Raw genomic sequence first — 25,274 nt, 5'->3', positions numbered from 1 at the left:
TGTGATCTAATGCACACGGTATACATAATAAATAAATCTTTAAAAAAAAAAAGAAAAGAAATAAAAGAAAAACCATTTGGAGTTGTCCAGAACATTGATCCATTGAGTCTTGGTAAATAACAAGAATAACAAGAAAGCATCACACATTATTGTGTATTTCTACTGTGAGTTATATCCCATGAAAACAAAGCAATGAAAGAAAGTTTATTCCTGTATGATTTTAGCTCATACATACAGAAACAATGACACAATGAGAAATCAACATTGTGTAGCCTCTTGCTGAAATAACAGATGATGACAGCAATTTCAAGTCTGGTAAAACGATAGATGAATTATGGTGGTGGAGTTTTCAATGCAGACATCAAACTTACCCAGAGACAAATCTTAACATTAGCAGAAGTGAGATGATGAAGCAAAAAGACCTCACTCTAGCACCTCATCAAGAATTCATGCCTGGAATATCCAGCCACGCATCTAGCCAAGTCTATGAATCTAGATTAAGGAGCCATTCTATCGGAAAAATGACCTAGGTTATCCAAACAACAACAAAGCTCAATGATAAAAAATAACAGTATAAAAATGGAGTGAAAAAAGGTTGGGGTACAAATAATAAAAGCTATTCTTAAAAGTTAATAATCAAATGTAACATGCATGTTCCTGGGTATCTTGGTTTGAACATACTAACTCAAATGTTTTTTTTTTTGAGTTAGGAAAATTTGAGCGTGGCTGTTATTAAATGATGCTAGGGAATATTATTATTTTCAGGAATACGTATGAGAGAGTAGTTTAAAATATAGTGTTCTTATCATGAGAGGTATATAAATCAAGTGACATGATATCTGAAGCTTTATAAATCCTGCAAACAGACAAGCTGGAAGACAGAACGAGGATGGCTAAGCAAGCATGCTGTCACGGTTGGAAGCCGTTTCCCAGGGGATCGTGCTAATAGTTTATCTTTTTTATATATGATAATCTGTGCTGTGATAACAAGTTGGTATGAAGAGAGAGAACCACCGTTCTTCGAACGCCTGCCCAGCAACAGTCCTCCTGACGCTCTTACCTATGGCCACTTAAGGCTATGAATCACCTAAAGACAAGCTTCGCACTTCAGGCTTCAGTAAGGAAGCAGAACGACACAGAATTTGGCATTACCTCCGCAGCCGCTCTCATCTTCTCCTGTAATGCAGTCCACTTCACCATTGCACTTATATTGGTTTGGAATACAAACTCCGGACTTACAAAAGAAAGCTTTACCTTGGCAACCTGCGTAAACACAAATAGAAGTTATTTCTACTCTTCACCATTGAGAGAGGTGGGGGCTGAGTCTGTATAACATGGGAAGGGTCCTGGGTTCAGTCCCCAGCACACACGTGTACACACACACACACACACACACACACACACACACACACACACACACCACATGCATGCACACACACCACATGCATGCACACATATGAAACGAGACCTTATGTTTAGTAATGGAGCTGTTTTGACATTGTTGGCCATGATAATGAGTGGAGGGGATTTGGAAGGTGGATTCACCGGACCTTTGCAACAGAGCTCGTCACTCTGATCTCCACAATCATTGATGCCATTGCAGGCTTTCCCCTGAGGAATGTGCTTCCCATTCACGCACTGGAAAGACTGGTTGGTTGGAGAATCTGCAAAGCAGGAATTATCTTTGTGAAATTTATTTATGGATTTGTGGTATAGCATCCTTAACATATGGGATACTTGGGTAACTAAGCTAAAAATATGACTTCAAGAATGATGTGACTTCAAGTGGGCGTGGTTGTGCATTCCTCTAATCCCGACATCCCGGAGACTGAATCAGAGGGGTCACTGTACACCTGAGGTCAACCTGAACAAAACGGTAAGATCCCATCCCTGAAACAAAAATAAGCTAATATATTAATGAAAATTAAATCAACCAAATGAAGAAGCAGCCTAAAGAATGGAAAAAATGTTTGCCACCCATACATATGACAAGAGATTAAAATACAAGGACTGTGTTGAGAATCAAGAAAGAAAGCAACACAATCAGAAAATCGGTTATGGAATGAATAGAGTGTTTTCAGGAGAAGAAATGCAAATGGCTAATAGTCACTTTAGAGATGGTTAAACCTCAGTAGCCATGGCAGATGCAAACTGAAACTCCTTTGAGATTCTATCGCACCCCAGCAGGATGGCTATTAGAACAAAGCCAGGTGACAACAAGTGCTGGGGACAATATGGGGAAAGAGCAGCCCCTGCTCGCTACTGGTGGGAGTGTAAGCTGGTGCCGCCCTTATGAAAATCGGTGTGGAGGTTCGTTTAAAAAAGCTAAAAGTAGAATTTTCACATGACCCTGCTAATGTCACTCCCACACATATATCTAAAACAGCTCTATACCTCATGACAGCTGTGTTCTTTGCTGGTGTACTCACAACAGTTAGGAAGTGAAATCAGTTTAGTTGTCCATGCGCTGATGGATGGATGATGTGCATGTACACAGTTGAATTTTACTCAATCATAGAAATAACATTTGCAGGTAAGTGAATGGAACTGGACATTTTTTATGCTAAATGAGGTGATCTAGGCTCAGAAAGACAAACACTATATCTCCTTTCTCCAGTGTGGATTTTAGCTTTGAGTCTATAGGGTTTCTGTGTTTAGATTGGAGTGGGTGGCAGTGAAAGCCAAGAAGCAAGAAAGGCCTCATGGGAGGGTGAAGGCAATAAGAGGAAACGATTGTAGAGCACGTGGGATATGGGGGAGAGGAGGGGATGCAGGGGGATGGAAAGGGTTATACACACATGGGGATAGGAACAGAGGAGGCACGAGGATGGGGTGAGGATTGAAAAGTCAAAGGATTGTGAAAAAGCCATGTAGAAATCTACTTATAAGCTAATTATAATATCATACATACATGGATAGTGCTGCTCCCAGACTTGTGAGATTTTTTTTTTCATGAAAATCCGCACACTAGGTGTGGGATGCCTCCCTGTGAGTTTTTTAGTTAGTCCCAATGAACTCCCAAAATAGTAACTGCTACTGCCATTATTCTTGGCTGGCTATCATAACTAGATTGTAAGACCCTGTTGCTGAAGATATTTTGTTTGCAGGACACAGAAATCAAGCTGGAAGGCAGCTGTAAGCTTCTTCCTTGATGGTTAGCTTGCATCGTACCAGAAGGTGCTGTGTATGCTGCTGGGGGAAACAACTTATCAGTGTCTTACCTAGTAGGGGCCCTGCATGCCACAGTACCAATCTTCCAGGTCAGATGTGACACTGATGTAATAGTAGCCTGGCTGTTTTGGGGATAATCAAACAATTTCTGATTGGATTTGAGGCCTATCTTGTGGGAGGGGCTGTATGCCTGGTATTGTAAGCCCGGTGAAATTTCTGTGACTGGGACAGCCATAGGCCCTAGGGGAAAACCTACTTAAGATGGCTTGAATAAGAATGTCCCTTCTAGGCTCATACATTTGAATGCTTGGTCAACAGGAATAGAACTGTTTGAAAGAATTAGAAGGATTGGGTGTGGCCTTGTTGAAGAAAGTGTCTGTCGTTGGGGGTAGGCTTTGCTTGTTTTGTTTTTCAAGACAGGGTTTCTCTGTGTAGCCTTGGCTGTCCTGGACTTCATGTGTAGATCATCAGGCTGGCCTCAAACCCACAGAAATCCCCCTGCCTCTGCCTCCTGAGTGCTGGGATCAAAAGCATGCACCACCCTGCCCAGTGGGGATAGACTTTAAGGTTTCAAAAGCTCAAAGCAGCCCAGTGTCTCTCTATCTGCTTGCCTGTCTGTCTGTCTGTCTCTCTCTCTCTCTCTGCCCCTGCAGATCAGAATATTTCTCTCAGCTACTTCTCTAGTACCATGCCTGCACACTGCCGTGTTCCCTGCCGTGATGATAATGGACTAAACCCCTGAACTGTAAGCAAGCCTGTAATTAAAAATTTTTTAAATAAGAATTTCCTTGGTCATGGTGTCTCTTCACAGCAGTAAAACCAGTGACTAAGACATTACTGCTGTTGTTTGCTAAATGGTCATATTGTCCAACTGTCTTAAAAATATTTGTGTTTATATCCATAGACTAGTGTGACTCTGCCTTGGGGCCGAGAGGCTTCTTTTTTGCCAGGATGAAGGTTGATGCACACAGTTATATCTGGTCAGGGTGTTGAGAACAAAAGTGACTACTGAGTGCTCAGCCATAAACAGGACATCTCCATCACTCCATCCAAGGCCCAGGGACCATTGCAGAAGAGGCGATGGGAAGACTGTTAGAGATAGAGAGTGAGGAGGAGTATTGTCAAACACTGCCGTCTTCAAAACACAGCAGCTATGCATCCCTGCACAAGGCCTGAACACGACTGTGTCCTTCTGCAATTCATCCAGGCCAGGGAGGTGTCCACAGGCCCCACTGCCTCTCTGAGGAACTACTGGCTCTGTGTGTGCATGAGTGTGTGTGTGTGTGTGTGTGTGTGTGTGTGTGTGTGTGTGTGTGTGTGTGTGTGTGTTATGTGGTATGGGCACTGGTGAATTGCTCATGCTTCAAAAAATAGCTCCTTACTTGTTATTATATAAGCAACCCTAACCAAAGTCACTGGGGTGAAGTACAGCTGGGTGTGGGGCACAGCTGGGTGTGGTGGTAGGTATGTACTTGTCTTTAACCCCAGCTCTCGGGAGGCAGAGGCAGAGGCAGACAGGTCTCTATGTGTTAAAGACCAGCCCTAAGGCCTACAAAGAGAGCTCTAGGACAGCCAGGAATGCATAGTGAGACTCTCTCTCTCTCTCTCTCTCTCTCTCTCTCTCTCTCTCTCTCTCTTTCTCAAAAAAACAAAGTAGCAAAAGCAATGGGGCAAGAAGAAAGGGCTCATAGGGAAAGAGGGAATAAGAGAGACTATTAGGGGGGAATTTAATCGCAATATATTGTAATATATGTGTTGTATGATTATTAAAACCAAAAACTAACACAAATAATCTAAAAATAAAAAAATAGAACAAATCATTAAATGTATTGGTGGCAAGGACAGGATTCAGGAGCCCAGAGCATCACCTGACGTGGGGAAACTACTGTTCACCTTTAACTGTTTTACTCTGGCACTAACCCAGCCTCCAGGCTTTGGACATACATGGGCCAGACATTTACAGGTTCTAATATTTTGTTTTTATTAACACAGGAAAGGGTGTGGCTCTGGCCATTGGCCCTATACATATGCAAAAATATTTCTAAGTTAGGGTAGAGGAGCAATGTTGCTGTGATCTCTGGGGAAACTGAGGCAACAAGACGGTCACTTAAGCATTTTCAAGAAACATATATAATTTACGTAGGATTTAATGCTCAAAAGAGGTGTCAAGGTGTATATGTTTCATCAACTTGTTTATTTGAGTCTTCATATTCAAGGAAGCAAAGAGAAGGCAGATAATTTTGCTTCCACCCAGGCACCTCAATGGCAGGCTTTGAGTAGCAAAGAGAAAAGAACGGGGTCACAAATATAAGTTCTAAACCCCAAACTTAATGGTATCCATGTCTCCTTGGCTGACAACTGCTTATCCATTTATGAACTAACCTGCGTCCTCTGTGTAACACACCACACCTGCTAAGGCCCGGTAACTGGTAGTTCTTTCTTTGGTAAAGGTACACTCTGCCAAGCTGGTCTCGTCTCCTCGGCAGCGTACGTTTAGGCACTCGGTGGTGTTTATACGGAGGTCTCCTGGTACGTTAAACCTTCTTTGTATGACAAGAGCACCCCTGTGAACACAAGACATGAAATCTGGTCAGGGAACAATCCAACTTTGTGTGTTTAACCGTATAGTAGGAAGTGAGACGCTACAGCAAAGTTTTCCCCAGAATGATTTACAGCTTGTCGAAGACACTAACACTCGCCTTCTCTTTGCCTTAAAGCCTTCACATTAGCCGTCCTGTCTCTTGGGGTTTGTAAAGATTAACTAAAATCATCAATTTCAACCAGCCAGTCAGGCTTGGAAACTCAGCAAACACTCAGTTTTCCGAGTTTGTTAAGGAGGAAGTCTCATTTGATGGTTCCTTCTGGTTGGAGGAGGTCATTCGTGACTTTTCCTAATCATCTTGTTGTGTTTTCTTCATAAAAGACAGCAAGTTAGTTGCCTTGATGAGAGGAATCAGTAAATGTCAGCACAGATATTTTCCATCTTTTCTTTGGAGGAGTCTTCACATCTGCCCCTGTTTCTGAAGCCTTGCCTAGTTGATCTCATTATTTCTTGCTTAATACTTGGGGGGATCAACTTACTTGAACAATAAGTTTCATTTATTTTTTTCACAATAAACTAAACCTTTGATTGACCCTTGGTAGTAGGAAGGTGGCGTTTTGGCATCTCTTTGGACATGAATTTTGGTTGTCGATTTTGACATTCGCTTTAGGAAAGCGCACTGCTGGCTGTGTCTGTGACAAGGAACATTCCCAGAGGGAACAAGTTCATGAAGGCTCTGACTTAGTAGATGATTAAGCCCTTGCTGTGTTCGTAACATGAGAGCTGTATTTGCGGTGGAAAATGGGTGGAGTCTCACTAGGGGAAGAAGATCAGTGGGGACATATACTTGGGGGCCATATCTTGTCTGTGGCCCCTTCTGGACTGGTTGTTTCCTGTCCGCCATGAGAAACCTTTGCTACACATTTCTATTACCGTGATATTCCGCCTCACCACAGACCTAGAAACAAGGCATCTGGGCATGGCAGAGGGAACGCTCTGAAACTGAGAGACAAAATACATATTTTCTGTTGTTAAGTTTCTCTCTTACATGTTTTTGTCAATGCAATGCGAAAAGTAACTAATATAATTCTATTCTTCGACTTCTCAGTTTGTTCAAAATATGTGAAGAGAACCTTTCTCATTACCCAGCAGCCCAGCGATGATGACTCATGGAGAATTGCTGTTGTTCTTGGCTATGCAGTTTTTTCCAGCTTCTCTTTAGGGCAAAATGGGTTAAAATTGAAAGTTGAGCAAAGATGCATCAGAAATGGAAATGGAAATAAAATGCTAACTGCAATATAAGTAACAGATTAATTAGAATGAAAGGCAAAAGAGAGAACAAAGAGGGCATTTCTAGTTTCTCTGAGTCCATAATGAAGATACAGAAAAGTCATAGCAAACAAACAGAAACAGAGCCAAATGCACAGAGCATTGGGTTTCACTTCCAACACTATAGTAACTGGGTGTTCGGGTGCAAGCCTAGAATCCTAGCATCTTTGGAGGTGGAGGCAAGAGACAGAGAAGTTGCAGATCATCCTTGGCTCCATGGTAAATCTGAAGCTAGCCTGGGCTACATGAGGCCCTGCCTCAAAAAAAAAAAAAAAAAGCCTAGGAGATATATTAAATGTCAACAATCCTCACTGGCTGAAATCAGAGAAGTCTTGAGTCAGATGAACTTAGGTAATTTATGGGAAAAATAAAAATGCCAAGAGGTTTAAAGACCAAGAGTTCACTACTAGGTAGAAATGATAGGTGCCAGTTCACAGCTACGAAAAATCAGAAATACGCTGTGGCTCACTCGAATCATAAAAGGCCCGCTCATGAGCTCACCTTGAGATGCTACTGCTCGATTTCTGCACAACACCTATGCAAGATCAAGGCAGTACAAAAAATCCAGAATGCTTGGAGGAGGGACTCATGGGGCCTGGCCCCAAGCTGAGGAGGTACTGGGTAAGGGAGAGTCATTTTTCTTTAGGGGTGTGGCCACTAGTAAGTTGTTCATGCTCCAGTGAATGTCACTTATGGGCACGCATAGAGTACAGATGAAGCATTCCCAGAGGGAAATTGTACCTTAAATACTTCTGTTAGTGAACTAAGAGCACCTGCAAATGGTTTAGTTAAGTATTCAACCCAAGGGACTAGAAAACAAATCAAGAGGAGGGCCGGGGCTGTATTGCTTCATGGGCATGAAGCCTTAGCCTTGATCCCCAGGACTGTCCTCTTTAATAGAGGGTAATAATCACAAAAGAGGGAAGGTAAGCAGAAGAAAAGGGCACAGCTTAAAGATAACAGCAAAGAGTAAGGATGCAGAAATAAATAAGAGCATTTACAAGTACAACCATGAGGGTACCCAAACACATCTCTGCAAGGCCGACAAAGGATAAAAAGAGAAAGGGCAGACATGAGTGATGTGAGAGCTGAAAAAAGTGAACATCATTCTAGATGCATAAAAACAGGCCATCAGAAGGGCATGTGAGGGTGTAAACATCTCCTCCGGATGCCGTCCCACAAGCTCAGACTGACAACTGCGCTGTGCCCAGCATGGCTCTGAGTGATGGGCAAAGCTGAACCTTCAGTGACAGTGCTGTGAGATGCTAGTTACCACTCTCGGGTTGGGTTACATGCAAGGCTGTTGCAGCATGGAGAGATCAAGCAGCCGGAAAGGAAACAGTTGGAACAATGAAATGAATTGTGAGGTGACTCACTGTGGAACTCCAAGGTCAAAGCAGGCCACGTTGGCTTCTGTTATTCCCCAGCTGGCTTTACATATGAACATATTCTTGTCTTGGTCCACAAGTTTGACTTGAACAATTCCCTCTGTAGCTGTGCTTCCATAATGTAAGGACACATTAAATTTTCCTAACAAAACAAAACAAAACAAAACCCCAAAAGGGTGGACAATATTTCAGTATTTATTTTTCTCCCTCTTCAACTCATCTATTAAAATACCTAATTTCAAACTAACTTTGAGCATCATAATGATTTTAACAAATGATAACATAATTATTTTGTGTTAATCGCATGCTAGTGGCTGTGCTGGTCAGTGGCAAAAAGTACTAAATTCTAAATTCTCATACCAACCCTTAAAGATTGTTTCACTTATCTTAAACTGAAGATACCACTTACTCACCCAAGTGGTGAAGCTAGGAATTAGGATTTGCTGTAGTGGTTTGAATCTGAAGGCTCTCCCATGCCCATAGGCTCATGCATGAGAATGACTGATCCCTAGTTGATGGAACTGTTTAGGAAGGATGTGTGACCTTGTTGGAGGAAGTGTGCCACTGAAGGGATGGGTTGCCCCCCGCCTCCAACTCGCAGATAAGATGTGCGTTCTCAGCTACTATTCCAGCACCATGCCTGCTGCCATGATGGTCATGGACTCACCCTCTGAAACTGTAAGCAAGTCTTCAACTAAATGCTTTCTTTATAAGTTGCCTTGGTCATGGTGTCTCTTTACAGCAATAGAAACGTAACTAACACACTGTCCTTCCCTAACCTCACTCCAACAGCCACACTCTTGGAAGTAAGCCAAACAATGAAAGAAAGCATATAAGGGCTTCTTACAAGAGTAAAGTATTCAGTGCTTCAGGAGAAGAAAAGTGATGCTGAGTGTGTCAGTGCTGCCTTCCTGTCTGCCCATCAGCAGGTAGTAGACTCTGACCAACTGGGGAGCCTCGTTCCTCTTTTGCACAGTTCCTCACCTTTTTCATCTAGCACCACCGAACCACTAAACTACGTGAGCTGGCCAGTGTCACTGTACCTTTAAGAGGGATGTCTTAAGCATTCCTGTAGAATGCGGTGTGTGTGTGTGTGTGTGTGTGTGTGTTTGTGTGATACATTTGTATCTGAGGACAGAGTCTGGGTTTTGCTATGACAGCTAAACTATACTGAGTCTTCCCCTAAGCAGACTTTGCAAAGAGCCTTGTGTTTTTTCTAGTTCCCACAAGAGTCTTACAACTTACAAACTTGTACTATCCATACTTTGCCAGTGATGGAACTGGGGCCTGGAGTGGTCCCAAAGGTCACTTAACAGCTGGGTAAACTTACAAGAACTTGAAGTTAAACTTGGCTGGCAGTGAGGTCCCTAATCTGTTATGGAAGTTTTGGTTTCTGAGCTCTGTTATAAAAACGTGTTTTTGTTTTAATCTCAGGTTTGGGAATTGGGATTGTCCACAGCAGCAGAATATTTACTCATGCAGCTCTGTGAAGGGCATAGTTTTTGACGGGTGCAGTTAATTTAATTCTGAAGACTCTGGAGAGGGGATAAATATCAGAGCCCAGAGAGAGACAGGCACAGGGGTGGTGGTAGGGGTAGGGGGGTTATAGGGGCTGGCACTCAAATAAGGAAGAAAAATGCTGCTGTTCCTGGTTGCCATTGATATAGTTTGACTAGAAGATATTGGAAATATCCTCAAACAGAGATGGTATTGCTGCAAAGAACTCAACGACCCTGAACAGCAGAAAGCAGCTAAGGACAACTCTACCCCGTCTCCCCCACTAAACTTCTTTCTTTCCTACTGGTGTTGGGGTGTTGGAAGGGATTGGGGTAGAGAAGGGAGAAAGAGATATAAGAAACCAAAATTAAAATAGATTTTAAAAAATATATGTGCTACACTAATCTTTTGAATTGTATCGTTTCTAACTTGCATGCCAGGGGTCTAGGTCCCTAATCCCATCAGGCCTCTGGACCGAGTGAAGCCAAGCTCCTGCCTGAAGTGCTGCATTGTTCCAGGGCAGCAGTGTCTCAAGATAAGCTTGGATAATCAGGGTCAGTGGGTTGGGTCTGGAGAAGGGAGATGACAGTGTTGAGGTGACAGATATTAGGAGACATTACTGAAGGTAGATGTCTGAGACCAGAGGAAGCTGTATCAGTACCAATCCTATGCTAAGACGGCCTAAGGATTTATTGTTTGTTTATGTGTATGATTATGCTAGGTGTGTGTGGGGTTCCAGGAGAGAGAGAGAGAGAGAGAGAGAGAGAGAGAGAGAGAGAGAGAGAAGGGAGGGTGCCAGCAGAAGCCAGAGGAAGGCTTTGGATCTCCTGCAGCTGGAATTACAGACAATTATAAGCCACCCAACATGGATGCTGGGGTCCAAACTATGGTGCTTTGGAAGAACAAGGAGCTCTCCTAACTGCTGAGCCATGACTCCAGCCTCCTCCTAGGAAGAGCTTTTCACTGAATTCTCAAACAATTGGATGGCTCCATGACTCATCTCTTGAACCAAGCAGAGGGCAAAGTTGGGAGATCCTGAAGGGCTGGCCAGCAAAGAGTGCCACCTCAAGGCCGTGGGGACTCAAGGAAAGGCTGTCTTCTGAGACCCCTGTTTTTCTAGTTATCACTTTTCTCTAAAACAGCTTATAGATGGTGGGCCATAGCCCCACGTGGGGCTGCTTAATTGAGTGCAGGTGGCAAATGTTGGCAAAAGGTTCCTGAAAGCTCAAACCAAACGTTAATTAAAAATCAAACATGTAGCTGGCTGGTGGTGACGCACGCCTTTAATCCCAGCACTCAGGAGGCAGAGGCAGGCGGATCTCAGTTTGTTCCAGGCCAGCCTGGTCTAAAGAGCAACTTCCAGGGCAGCCAGGGCTACACAGAGAGACTATGTCTCAAAAGAAGAAAGAGCAAACAAAAGAAGGAAGGAAAGAAAGGAAGGAAGAAAGGGAGGGAGGAAGGGAAGAAAGGAAGGAAGAAAGAAAGAAAGAAAGGAAGGAAGGAAGAAAGAAAGGAAGAAAGAAAGAAACTGTGCTGAATCTGAGCTGTTTCTGGCAGTGCATGACCATGTTGCTTCACGTGACTTCACTGCAGCCTGGGTTCCGAACACACTTTTCACTGAGCATGCATCATGCTGCACAGTGCGATGAATGTTGTCAGAAATGCCTTGGCTCAGGCTCAAGACTGTTGTAGCTTTTAAAGACTGTTCATACAAAGCCTTTTGCTCATACAGAAGCATAATGGTTTAATTGCAGAAAACAAAGACTTCTAACATTTTCCTACCATCATTCCTCAGCACATGGGCCTCATATTAGTGTACAGCTTAGGATTGGATTGGAACAGAATGTTTGCTTTTTTTTTTAATTACTGTTTGAATTGCTAACTTAATTTTTGTTGTTGTTGTTGTTGTTTTTAAACACAATTAACTGTATTTTGGCTTGGGATCTAGACAGAATTTCCAACAATTTCTGAAGTGGTCCTAAACATCCTCTTGCCGCTTTGTATTTATGTGAGGCAAGGTTGTCAGCATTGATAGATTAAAAAAAAATCAAAATATTGATCAACTCTGAAAAACATTAAAGATTATGTCCTACAGTGTCAAATATTTAGGCAAGATTCAACCCATGTAAAAATATGCACATCCATAGCATTAGAATGCAAATTTTCTTTCATGTTTAATAACTGATAAAATTATACACATATCAAATAATTATTTTTAAATCAACTTCTTATAATCATCATCCAATATTTGGTTTGTGCACCCATTTCACATATTTATATACTCAGAGTCACTTTAAAAATTCCTGAGTGAAAAGGGGGTCATGAATGGAAAAAAGCTTAAGAAGCCCCAGTCTAACAAATGTTAAGTTGTCATTAGAATATTTCCCAGCAAAAGCATTTTGTGACTGAAAGGATGGCCTATCACTGCCCTCTTGTTAGAATAGCTTGGTTACACACATATTTCCTACCTTCCGATGTGCACGTTCCATTGTTTGAAAACTTTGTCCCTGGGTTAAGACATTCAAAACTCTTCTGGTGACAGTATGTCGGGTAGCTCCTTCCGTTAGTGGCGCACACTGGGGCACCCTTCCTTGGGCACTGGTAAGGGAGTTTGCAGACACAGGTTCCGTCGATACACTTCTGCCACGGCTGGCAGAAGACTTTGTTACAGGAGCGGTGTGTGTATTTTTCCAGTAAGCATTTCTGCTCTATCAGATCCTCCTTAGGCCGATCTGATGCGGGCGTGCGCTGTGAATAGGGAATAACAAATGAAAGCTTTTGTCAGGAAGTGAAGGACAAGAACAGACCAGAGCCAGGTGAGGGTATGGGCTGGCGGTTGTATGAGTCAGACAAACCTGACCTTTAACCCCAGTTTTGGGTACTTTGGGCAAGTGACTCTCGAGAAGCATGAATGTCCCCATCTGCACGGTGAGGGTATTATGTCCTACTATTTGCAGTTTCATTCGAAGGACTAGAAGCAGTGTCACTAATGGATGACAGGTTCCAGGAACACAATCAGTTGATCTATCATAAGGATGCTGGGATAAAAATGTGCCTTGGAAGAAATCAGTGGGTCCCAGTGCCTTGGTAAGGAGTAACAAACTCGATGCTGAATACAGCCTCAAAGGATGAGTTTGATGCTTGTCATTTATTAGTTCTGTTATTAAATGCAAAACCATTTAATGAACTACCACTGCATGTAAAGTCATGCTAAGATGAGTGTGATAGTCTCTGTCTTTTAAGGGCTTGGTTGTCTGATGATAATGAGACAGAAACATGCAATACAAGGCAGAGGGTGTGTGGGGATAAAAATGCTACAAATATGGCACTGTGGTTGGGTGAATCAGTTTGGGGGCATGTCTTCCTGGGTCTCTTAGGGGAAACGGCACATGAGCAAGGCCAGGATGAACAGGGCTTGCACTAGAAGAAGGGACATTGCACAATATATCTTTGGTTTGGCAAGCAGTCCTAACGCTGAGTGCTGCAGACAGATGGGTAGGCACTGGTAATGAGCCTGGGGGAACAGAGGCAGCCGGAGTACAGCATGATAATGTCTTAGAAAAGTATTTGTCAAAGGGAAACAATAGGATTCAACAGTTTAATCCAGGTGGGAGTTGAAGGTGGGTTGCATGGCGAGGGAACGAATGATGCTTTTCTTCCAGTCAGCACTCCCAAGGACCATTTGAAATACATGTATCAAATTCTATTCATGTCTGGGCGGTGCCGGCACACGTCTTTAATCCCAGCACTCAAGAGGCAGAAGTGGGCAGATATATGTGAGTTCCAGGCCAACCTGGTCTACAGAGTGAGTTCCAGGACAGCCAAGGCTACACAGAGAAACCATGTCTCAAAAATTTTTTTTGTTAATGACCATTTTCTCCCTATGAATTTATTCTCTATGTTTCTGTGCGATGAATCCTTTTTCTTAAAATGCCATTAAAATAAATTTATTTTCACAAATAAAGTGATGGGTGACATCATTAGAAGATTAATTGCTTCAGAGACAGATGCACCAACCAAGGACCATGCATGTTGAGGACCTAGACCCTCTGCTCAGATGTAGTAGATGGGCAGCACAGTCTCCTTGTGGGTCCCATAATATGGGGACTAGGGGCTACTTCTGACATGGACTCTGGTGCCCACTCGGTGATCACTTTTTCCTGGTGTGGCAGCCTTGCCAGGACACAGAGGAAGAGGATGCACGCAGTCCAGATGAGACGTGGTAGGCTGAGGTCAGTGATAGGGGTGGAGGGCTCCCCCTTTCTGAGGTCTAGTGTAGGAGGAAGCAGGGCATGAGAAAGGGAGGACGGGACTGGAAGGCGACGAGAGCCGGGGCTCCTATTGGCATGCAAAGTGAACAAATTAATGATAAAAAATTTTTAAATAGATGAATTTTTGAATTGTTTAAGTATTTATGTGGTGGCACTTTTAATTCAAAATGTGTTTATTTGTATAGCAGTGTGATTATTATTTGTAAATAAATAAGTTCATGTATCTTGGAAGCACATTCTCTAACATTTTAAGCAATTATTAACATAACTTTGTGTTGTGTGCCATTATTCCTGGGAAGACATGGACAAATATTTATTCACCCCCCCCAGACAGGGAACCAAGAAGAGACCAAAGTGAGCCTACCACCAAAGTCCAATTGGGTGAGCTGTTGGGGGAGGGTCTTGTGCACTATGTATGCAGATGCTGATGTTTGTGCCCTGAGATCTGGGTGCAGTCCTGGCATGGGCATTGACATTGCTATGAAGAATGTATAAAAACTGTTCTCCATCATCCCTGATTGGTTAATAAAGAAGCTGAACAGCCTATAGGAGATAGGGATCCCAGGTAAGAGAGAGAGAGAGATGGGGGCGGGGGGGGGGGGCGGGGAGCGCCATAAGGAGGTCAGCATGAAGGAGTTGCCATGAGAACAAAGATAGAGCAGAAGCAGCCAGGGCCAGACTAAGATGGCAGGTGATGGGACATGTGGCTGGGAAGTAGGCCACGGCCAGCGCAGACAGGTCAGAACAGACGGATATCTTCCCAGTTATAGCACTTAAAACTTGTTGAATAAATCTAACAGGTCTCTGCGTCAATTATTTGTGAGCTATGCAATCTTTGTTAAGTAGCTTTTCCCTTCTCACCCCGTTTTTGCTGAATAAAAATGGTGTTCTCAGTTACTGAGGATCAAATTAAGAGAAGATAGGAGATAGCTAATTATTAAATTGGTAAATAGGTAGGCAGGGAGGTCCTGGGTCAGGTCAGACTAACCTGACTTTTTCCAATGTAGATTTGCTACGGTTTACTCCCTAACCCCAAAGAAACTCCTCCTATCCTTTTTACCTCTCTGGAAGGCAGCTGGCTAACCGTTGAGGAAAGCTGGGCAGGCCTTCTTCTCAAACATTTCACAGGTCCCTACTCTAGTCTCATCTGATGTCATTTAAAATGGCCAAACGGGCTAAATGCATTGTGCCAGGTCCAAGAAGCAGAAATGCTATGAATATGAATATATGTAAATATGGACATATATCCCGGATATACATACACATATATCCAGACTCCTAGGAAGGGGGCAGATGTTGCTCCTCTCTGAGGCCCCTGCCCCCTTATGTAAGAAGTTCTGACTTTGTTAGCTATGTGTGCTTATGTGCTATCTGCTGAATTAAATGTTGTGGTCTGCAAACTTCCGGGCCCTGAAGCCTTTACCCAATGGAGAAACAGAGCACAGAAGAACTAGTAGGCAAGAAATTAGAAAACGGTACAGGAGAAAGCATGAATATTTCAGGTCTTGTGCAAATAGTGACACAGTATCACCTGTTATTTAGGGCATATATAGCCTTAATTTTCATTCATCCCTTAATCATGCCTCTCCCTGGGGGCAAGATGCAACTAGGACTCTTGAGTCTAGCCGTGAGACTTTGCTTAGCCATGGGAAGCTGACCACCAAATCCAAGAGAGGCCCTTTCCAGCTGAGCCCATTATAGATCGGCCAGTCCCCGTCCAAACTACAGATTTGTGTATGAAATAAAGTTGTATATACCAATGGGATGCTGAGGGGCCTTGATTACTGTGGTATTATCCACAATGATTTCCTTGGGAAACACTAAGAAAAATGCACAGAAAAGGCTTTGTCTCTTTTTCTGAAGTGAGTAAGTGACTCGGATCCCAAGAATAAACATCCACATCAGAATCCTTCCCAATGTAAGGGTGTTAGGTCCACTGTAATGTGATTCCTGTCTGTTGGCATAATGCTCATGTGGACTGTGTGCAGTTTACCCTTGTTCATTCAAATATTGATTTCTCCACCCCACTCTCTGGATCAATCCAGACATTGCATTGTGATGCGTATTCTAAGTTTCTCCTGTTTCAGGTTTGTGTAAACACGTCATCATTGGTTCTCCGTGTTGCCAATAAAAATAAACTAGCCAATGCCGAGCAATAACAGAGATTAGGGTAGAAGATCCTGATCCAGTGAGGAGAGGAGAATGGGATGGAAGGGAGGTTGGAGCCACAAGGAGAAGACCGGGCGACACCAAAAGGAATGAGCTGGACGTAGGAGATGATTTATGAGCAAGTATAAAGTGGGAAATCATAATGGGGGGAAACCAGACTAGCCGGAGGCTCAGGATGGAGTAATTATTGTGCAGCATTATGGTATAGGCTGTTAAATAGATCCTGGTCTCTCTATGTGGTTATTTAGGTATAAAGCTGGTTAAAGGAGTAATCACCGATTTCACTAAAATAATAATTCAGTATTAAATATTAAAAATCATTCAACACCTGTCATTGTGGTCTTCAATTGTAAGTTTTCTCACTGGCTTAACTAGTCCATTCAGCTTGCCCCATCCTGATGGAAACTGATGGTCCAGATACCAAACAGTTTCTTACCAGGCAACTCTTCTAATTAGATTCAAAAGTCAAATGCTTCGTTAGTACCTAATAATGAGTTGTTTCAAGTTACATAGGAAATTCAATACGGTCTTCATTGCTTTGGTTGGGATTTTTTCCTTATCATATTTTAAACATAAAAACCCCTCCTTTCCCAGGATCAGAATGCAATTGGAACTGGTGGGAAGATGGCAGAGTAGTGTGGGCAAGAGGGGCAGGATCTTGCATGCTTATCTCTAATTGCGCCAAAGAAATAGGAAATATTGTTTTGGAATCCACTCTATTATTTTGTCTTGGGGTAAAAAAAAAAAAAAAAAAAAAGAAATCATTGGCCTTCTTGGTTCTTATGGTTTTCCACGAGGTCAGCAGTGTGTATATAAGGATAGTTTACTCTCCAGTTCCCTTGACCACTATAATTTGCATGTAATGGCCCCATTGCCAGACTCTGAAAAGAAGCAATTTAATTTCTTCCCGGTGTCTCACTGCTACAAATAATACTACAATGAATTTCCTTACTAGTGTGCATTCCCCACGTATGCCACCTACATCTGTCAGCCACTTTCCAGGATACAGAATCACAGACTCTAAAGAATAACCAGCTTTAATACTGGAAGGTATTACTCAAATTTTTCTCAACCGAGGTTTTCTTCCTTCCTGCTTGTGGTTCAAGATGTGAATTCTCACTTTCTGTTCCTGCTGCTGTGCCTGCTGCCTAAACTCCTGTTGCCATGTTTCTACTCTGCCACTGTGGACTCTTTTCCCTTGGGAACTGTAAGCCCAAATAACCCACCCCCTTTAATAATTTGCCTTTGTCGTGGTTTTTTGTTTGCTTACTTATTTATTTATTTTTCAGACAGGGTCTCATTATGTCATTTTTTGCTGTCCTGGAATTCACTACGTAGACAAAGCTGGCCTCGAACTCACAAAGATCTGCTTGCCTCTGTCACCCGAGTGCTGGGATTAAAGGCGTGCAACACTACATCTGATAGTTATGGCTTTTTATTACAGCACCAGAAAAGCAACTAATACAGATCGCAAGGCAAAGCAACTTAAACAAACAAAGAGAGCTAAATAAAAACATAGTGGGGGACCCCATAGAATTCTTTGAACTTTTGAAACTAAGAGAGCATACGTGGATATTGATTCAGAGACAATAGAAACGTTGAAATGACAAAGCTGCCTTTCATTGTTTTTGTTGCTGTGATGAACATGGATCCAAAACAACTTTGGGTTGCAGACTATAGTCCATCAGCAAGGGCAGCCAAGTGAGGAGCTAAAAGCAGGCACCCGGGCGCTGACTCAGAGATCGTGGTGAGCACTTCTTCCTGGCTTGCTCAACTAACTTTCTTTTAACAAACCAGGCCCACCTGCCCAAGGGATGGTACCTCCCACAATGCTCTGGGTCCTTCTCCCATCAATCAGAAATCAAGACAACACTCCACAGGCACATCCAGCGGCCAGCTTGATGGAGGCAGCTCTTCAGCTGAGGGTTCCTCTTCTCAGTTGTGTCATGTTGACAACCAAAGTTAGCTGTAATTGACCAGAGTACCCCAAATAGACAAAAGAAGAAGCAAGAGGTAGGTGGAGGCCTGGGAGTGCCTCAACTGGCAAAAATTGCCCTGTAACATTTTCAGTAGCAAAGACTTTCTTAAGAAAGCAAAGAACATCAACAGAGGAAATTAGTAGGTGTGTGGCTTCAAACACCATTCTTTGACTTGCCACAAGGAACAGCCAGACCAAAGATAGGAAGCCCTGCTCTAATTTCCAAAATTGGATGTGGCCCCCTACTGTGGAAGCAATCCAGTGCACCTTTAGGAAGCACAAAAACTATTAAAGAAAAAGGGGGGGAAAGGATGTCCTTAAATACATAAACCTCTTTTTAAAAAAAAAAGTTATTTCATTTTACTTTTAATCGTGTTATGTGTGCACATAGTTGTATGTCTGTGCACATGAGTGTATATGCCTGTGGAGGTCAGAAGAGGGCATCTGATGCCTTGGAGCTGGGGTTACAGGTGTTGGGGAGCCACCTGATGTGGTGGCTCTGGGAACTGAACTCAGGAGCTCCAGAAGAGCGGTAAGTGTTCTTAGCTGGTGAGCTAGATATATATCTGGCCCTCGGTAGGATTGGTGAAGAGGGTAGACAATGAATGAGTGGGTCACCAAATGTGGGGGTTAGTGTTAGTGATCAAGAATGGGTTCTGGAGCTCACTCCCACCCCACTGTTCCCGTCAGAGCATCCTTCTTGCAGCCCTGGTGACCAGGATGATGAGAGACCCTGTTGGATTTTCTCACGGGCATAAGGTCAACTACTGAATTTTGAGCATAAGCTTCCCATAATTTCTGGAGAGACAGAGAGATTCAGGGAAAACCACACACACACACACACACACACACACACACACACACACACACACACACACACACACACACGCACACACTGTTCTCTTACTTCTTAGACTGACAAAGGAGAAACCTCACTAAAAGAATCATTTCTCGGGCTGGAGAGATGGCTCAGAGGTTAAGAGCACTGGCTGCCCTTCCAGGGGTCCTGAGTTCAATTCTCAGCAACCACATGGTGGCTCACAACCGTCTCTAATGTGATGTGATGCCCTCTTCTGGCCTGCAGGTGTATGTGCAGGCAGAGCACTGTATACATATAATAATAAATAAATAAATCTTAAAAAAAAAAAAAAAGAACCATTTCCCGCGGATGCTGCATGCACTGTGCAACTGCTGGGATGAGATTTACTGAAAATTATACCAGAGTGCCCCCTGATCCGGATGAATGAACATCTTACAACGACCTGAACAGACTTGTGCCTCTAAGCTGAGACAAACTAAAGAAATCTTTTAAGACATGAACAAATGGGATGGGAGAAAAAGGAAGACCACATAAACATTTACATTTATGCCATACTGAGAATTGCAAGTTTGAGGCCATAGCCACTGAGATAACATATTAAAGATGCTATTGAACTTCTACGTGCTCCTTTTCTTGTATATGACCTCTGGGAACTAAACTCAGGAGCTCTAGAAGAGCGGTCATGTTCTTAGCTGGCGAGCTAGATATCTGGCCCAGAGCCATTGGTGATTTTATGTACTTAATAGTATTTGTGGATGCTATGGTTGGGTAAAAGCTTTGTTCTGTGAGTCTAGAAGGGTTTCTGAAACTTTAAAAACCTTACACAGTCCAGGCTGTGTCAAAGTGGTAATGGTGGAGCCTTTGTGGCAAAAATGAAGTCAAGAAGCATTTGGTGGCTCAGAGTTCCATCAGGAATTGCATGCTTCTTGGTGACTTTAATCCACAGGCTGGAGATGAGTCACAGTTTCTGTTTGGGTTTAAAGACCTGTGTGTTGACACCTTGGTTGCCAGCTTCCAGTGTGACAGGAAACTTCTGAGTGGGGCCTAGTGGAAGGAGGTGAGGCCATAGGAATTTAGTTATTTAAGAGGAGATGTTGGGACCTTTACCTGTCCCTGTCTTTTTGTTTTCTGGTCATCATGAAGTGAATGGGTCCCTTCTCCCACACACTCCTGCTGTGACATAGTATACTGCTAGCTACAGGCCCAAAGCAGCAGTCCCTGACAACAAAGGGCTAAGATATCTTAGATTTATCTCCAAAATAAAATCTTTCTTCTTCTAAGTTGATTAATTTGTACATTTTTTTCATAGTGAAAAACAGATACTCTTAAAACTGATACACTTCAGTTTGTCTGGAAGCCACTTTGGCCTTGCCAGTTGTCTTTCTTGCATAGGGGCCTACACAGACGGTCTAACTGAGCCCATATGAAATGGGAGACTTGGGTCCTCATGACATTGAGGAAAAGCAAGCATCAAGAGAAGCTTCATTACCCCTGGGCTAGACTTTATGAAGTGCTACTGATGGCCAGTTCCTTGGTGGGACTGAAAGAGGTCAAGCCACAGATCTGTCACATATGAATTAAATTATCTGGCAAAAGTTAGGGCTCGAGCACAGCCCACCCATAGGAACATGAAAAGAAAACTGTGCTTTGGAAAGCACTGGGGCCAAAGCCACTCAAACTTTGATTGGTTTCAAATGCTAGATACTGCCTTTTCTAAACAGGGAAGGGATTCCTGATTGGTCTCAGGTTAGTGTTCAGAACAGTCCACTAGAGCTAAGTATGTCATGAGTGACTGATGACATGCTGGATGATCTACCGTGTGTGTTCCTGTTACGTAGCGCGTGGGGATGGTCTGCTAATATTCACTACCTCAGTAGTTCCAGATGGATTCCAAGTTCCACACAGTTTCACTCTTCTAACGCAGATCCACACCCTGGTTTGGGAGCTAAAACCAGCCTTTGTCCCAAATCTCTAAAGAATGAGAAGCAAGCAAAGGACAAGGGGTGGGAGGATCTTAGACTGAGGAGAATCTAGAAAAGGACAAACGCAAACCACTCTAGATTTAAGCCCTCACCTATTTGTAGTTAATTTGCCTCTGACATGTGGGCTAGCGTGGTAACCGTTGGAGGTGTTTGACTATGCCTGCACATAGACCCTGTATTTCCAATGGCCTGCAGCAATCCTCAGCTGTAACTCATCCAGCGGCAAGGACTAGTTCTTCCCTGTCCCCAGCTGGCTGAAGTGTGAATAAGTGCTCTCTTGCAATTGGCCATTTATTTATGTGACCAGCATATTGTACAGCAAGCAAAGTGGGTCTGGTTTGGTACCCATTCTTTCTTGGTTCTTAAAAGCAACTTATGTGCATCTTACACTCAGTCCTTGTTAATTTAACCCTTTTCATACCAATCTATTATGATGTTCAAATGTAAGAAAAAACAAAATGGGCAGGTGGATTTTTCTTCATCCCCTAGGTAGAAACCTGCATCTGGCATTTAAAATAACAAATATTCTCCCAGCTGACTATAATTTGATTTTGAAAACATAGTTTAAGGTATTTGGACACATTTATGTTGCTCCTGTAATAAACAGTATTATAAAAAGTGAAATAAGAGTTTTCCATTTTTCTATCATAAACTAATATTTTTTTAAAGTTCTGGAAGTTTTACAAGTTTCATATCAACTACACCCATTTGTTTACTGTGTTGGGAGTGGGGTGCATGAGCCACAGCCTGTGTGTGTTTAAGTCAGATGACAACTTGTGGGGGTTGGTTCTCTCTATCATGTGTGTGCCAGGTGGCAAGTGCCTTTTCCCTTTGGGCTATTTAGCTGGCCCAAAATGCTAGCTCTTTTTTCTTTTTTAAAAAAGATGTATTTATTTATTTTGTGTATAATGTTCTGCCTGAGCATATGCCTGCAGGCCAGAAGAGGGCACCAGATCCCATCATAGATGGTTGTGAGCCACTATGTGGTTGCTGGGAATTGAACTCAGGACCTCTGGAACAGCCAGTGCTGTTATCCTCTGAGCCATCTCTCCAGCCCAAAATGCTAGTTCTTAAAACACTGAAGAAAACCTTATTTTTGAAAGACTGCTCAAAAAAAAAAAAAAAAAAAAGAAAGAAAGAAAGAAAGAAAGACAAGAAAAAAGAAAGACATCTTTTCTGTCTCCAAGTGGGGTGTTATTGTATTTGCTATATTTTAAAAATTTGCTCCAGGAAGTAGAAATGGGGCTGTATTCATTAATTTTCCCTGTCAACTTTGCACAACTCAAAGTCATCCAAAAAGAGAGCCTTGATGGCAGTTTCTCTAGATCAGGCTGGCCACAGCGCATTTCTGTGACGGATGTTGACTGTTAATTGATGTAGAAAGACCCAGGTTACTGCAGGAAGCACCGTGTCTTGGAAGTGGTTCTGGAACAGCGTGAGTGGTTGGGCGGGGGAGGTATCTGAGAGCAAGCAAGGATCCCTGTGTGTATTATCTCTGCTCTTGGCTGAAGGTGCGATGCTTTAATTCCCCGCCTTGACTTCCCCACAATTACAGGCTATAACCTGAAATTAGGAACCAAATAAACCCTTTCTTCTTCAAGTAGATTTTTGTCAGGGTATTTCTCACAGTAACAGAAATAAAACTAGGACAAGAATAGAAATATCTGAAATAAAATTTCTAATTATAAATTTTTTTAATCAAAAAAGGGGTTCGAACTGTGAAACTTATGTTTTCTAACACAAAACAAACCTAATACCCAGAAATAACAGATGTTAAATATTTGACACATACACTGCAAGAACCTTTTAATTGTTGCACAGAGAAGCAGCTGTACTACACACATTTCTGTGTTTGTGTCCACATATGTATGCACATTTGTATTTTTCTATAGCAAAATATACTATCACTCAACTCATTTCTTAGCAATGCATGTTAAGCTTAGCTTTCTTTTTATCAATATAATAATATTTTAAATGAAATGTGTAAAATTCTGATTTCATAACTAATTCTGATCTCATGAGTAATTCTAATCTGATTTTTGTTACGTAGTTGCTTTTACAAGCTGCACGAAGACAAAACATTTTGGGAATGTTGTCTCAAAGTTCCTTGACCACCAAAGCTGGCAGTCATCAGCAGATATTTAAGATGTCTTAAAGTTAGCCTTAAGAGACAATGTGCCATGGCAGCTTTATTTTCTCCTGGAGACTGCAAAGCCTTTACTTGGATGGGATACATTTACTTACCTGGAAGACAAGTGGTACTTAAAATACCTGCTCCCCTTTCTGCCTGAAAGGTCTGCAAAGGATCAGTCTTTCTTACCAACTATCAAACATGTAATGACGGGTCCGGCTTAAATCCTTCTCCTTCCATAGTTTCTTCCTGACCTCAGCTTTGCGTGACTTCTCCTCACACTGAAGTTATTTGCCATCTGATGTTTTTGCCACTTCAGCAATCGGGTGTAAGAGATATTTTATAATGCCTTTCTTTGCTTCGTATTTAAATGGTTTATGTTTAGGAGAAAACTATGCTACATGTTTTGATGTTTCTTGGACTAATGATATGTGGCCAGATCCTGTTGAACACTGGGACATAACTCCCCACCAGCCACACAATCATCAGGTGAGCAATGTCTTCTAGCCAGTGTATCCTAGCATAGCGTCTCGACACCCTGACATGTATACAAAATGCCCACTACTCAGAACAGTCTTCAGCAAACTGCATGGGACAATTAGTACTTCATACAATGGGCTTCTATTGGGTGACTTTGCCCAACTTCAGGATAGCGTGCTTTGAGCATGATTAAGTCAGAGTAGCCTACACTGTGAAGTTCAGTTACATTAACTACACTTCCCACTTAAGCAACACTTTCAATGTATGATGGGTTCATCAGGGATAGTGTTGCAAGTAAAGAATATATGTATCTTTCTGATCTTGTAATAGTCTCCTTGTCTTGCATTTACAAATGTACTTTAAGTCTTGCTTATTATTTTTCCTCTGACATATTTAAACACCTTTCTACAATTTCCTTTAAAAGATACTGAAGGAAGAATCAGTCTTATTATTTTTCTATCACCATACTTTAGTTGCAGAAGGATGCATGGCTAAAGTTAATTGATTTAACAGAACAGTAAATTATAGTGATGAATCAGCAAAGTTCTTGTTCAGCTTAATGCTTACGCACATGCACAAGCATATATATATTTTAAAAAACTCCTTAAACTCCTTTTATTAAGATATTAATTCAGGATACCAGCTACTGTATAATTGCTTTCTTAACAACTGACCTAGTGTAATGTTTACGTCTGAATCACATCTTTTAAGGATTTCCCTAAATTTTTATAATTTTTTAAAATGGCTCCTTAAAATACTTTCCATAAAGATGGCCCCGCTCACCTTGGAAGAACTCAGGTGGAAACACAGAAGCAGCAGAGAACAATGAGTGAGCTTCATGCTGGAGGGGTGCTGGCCTGCGCCTCCACGAGCGGCTCTCGTCCATTTCAGATACTCCGCTGAAATTTAATTTTTAACCTCTGAAAAAATATTTAAAAAGGAAATTCCTCCTACAGAGCTTTGTACTTTTGAACTCTTAAAGGATTTGGCTAATATCCAGAGTTTTACCGTAACTGAAACAGAAAAATAGCCTTCCTAGGAAATCGCGGGGGCAGGCCACCAATAGGAAGTGTTTGCACCAGGGGAGACTGATTGCTCCAGCGTGTCCCTGACAATGCCCCAATTCTGTTTTCCAAGGTGTGTGGGTCATTTGGTAAATAAAATGGTTTAAGATTGAAGAGAACTATGGCAGTTCGAATGCCTGGCTGCATTTTCTTTTCATTTTTCTTTTTCTTTTGGGTTTTTTGAGACAGGGTTTCTCTGTGTAGCCTTGGCTGTCCTGGACCCGCTTTTTAGACCAGGCTGGCCTCAAACTCACAGCGATCCGCCTGCCTCTGCCTCCCAAGTGCTGGGATCAAAGGCGTGCGCCACCAAGCCTGGCTTCTGGCTGCATTTTCTAGAGGCATATATAAGGCAGAGGCTGGTGCACGTGCCCCGTCAGCCATCAATACCCATGGAAGAGAGAGGGAAACAGTAGGAGATCAAGGGGAGAAACCGGGCCTCTGCGTGGGTTCAA

The 25,274-nt window shown here is 42.5% G+C and overlaps 1 protein-coding gene across 1 annotated transcript in view; it reads right to left on the bottom strand.

Moving 5' to 3' along the window:
• Window positions 1-24,673, bottom strand: part of CFI (complement factor I) — a 40,616-nt gene extending 15,943 nt beyond the window's left edge. Inside the window, exons 1-6 of the mRNA XM_084756365.1 lie at window positions 24,542-24,673; window positions 12,396-12,675; window positions 8,419-8,572; window positions 5,554-5,735; window positions 1,551-1,664; window positions 1,153-1,263 (exon numbers count right to left, since the gene is read on the bottom strand). Coding sequence (XP_084612491.1) covers window positions 1,153-1,263; window positions 1,551-1,664; window positions 5,554-5,735; window positions 8,419-8,572; window positions 12,396-12,675; window positions 24,542-24,598 — 898 coding nt within the window. The 5' untranslated portion in view covers window positions 24,599-24,673. The remainder of the gene's footprint in view (window positions 1-1,152; window positions 1,264-1,550; window positions 1,665-5,553; window positions 5,736-8,418; window positions 8,573-12,395; window positions 12,676-24,541) is intronic.
• Window positions 24,674-25,274: the final 601 nt, after the last annotated feature.

The sequence above is a fragment of the Acomys minous genome (assembly GCF_964271855.1).
Source record: "Acomys minous genome assembly, chromosome: 14".
Taxonomy (NCBI): domain Eukaryota; kingdom Metazoa; phylum Chordata; class Mammalia; order Rodentia; family Muridae; genus Acomys; species Acomys minous.
The sequence above is the reverse complement of the archived record's forward strand: the minus strand, read 5'-3'. Positions and strand labels throughout refer to the sequence as shown.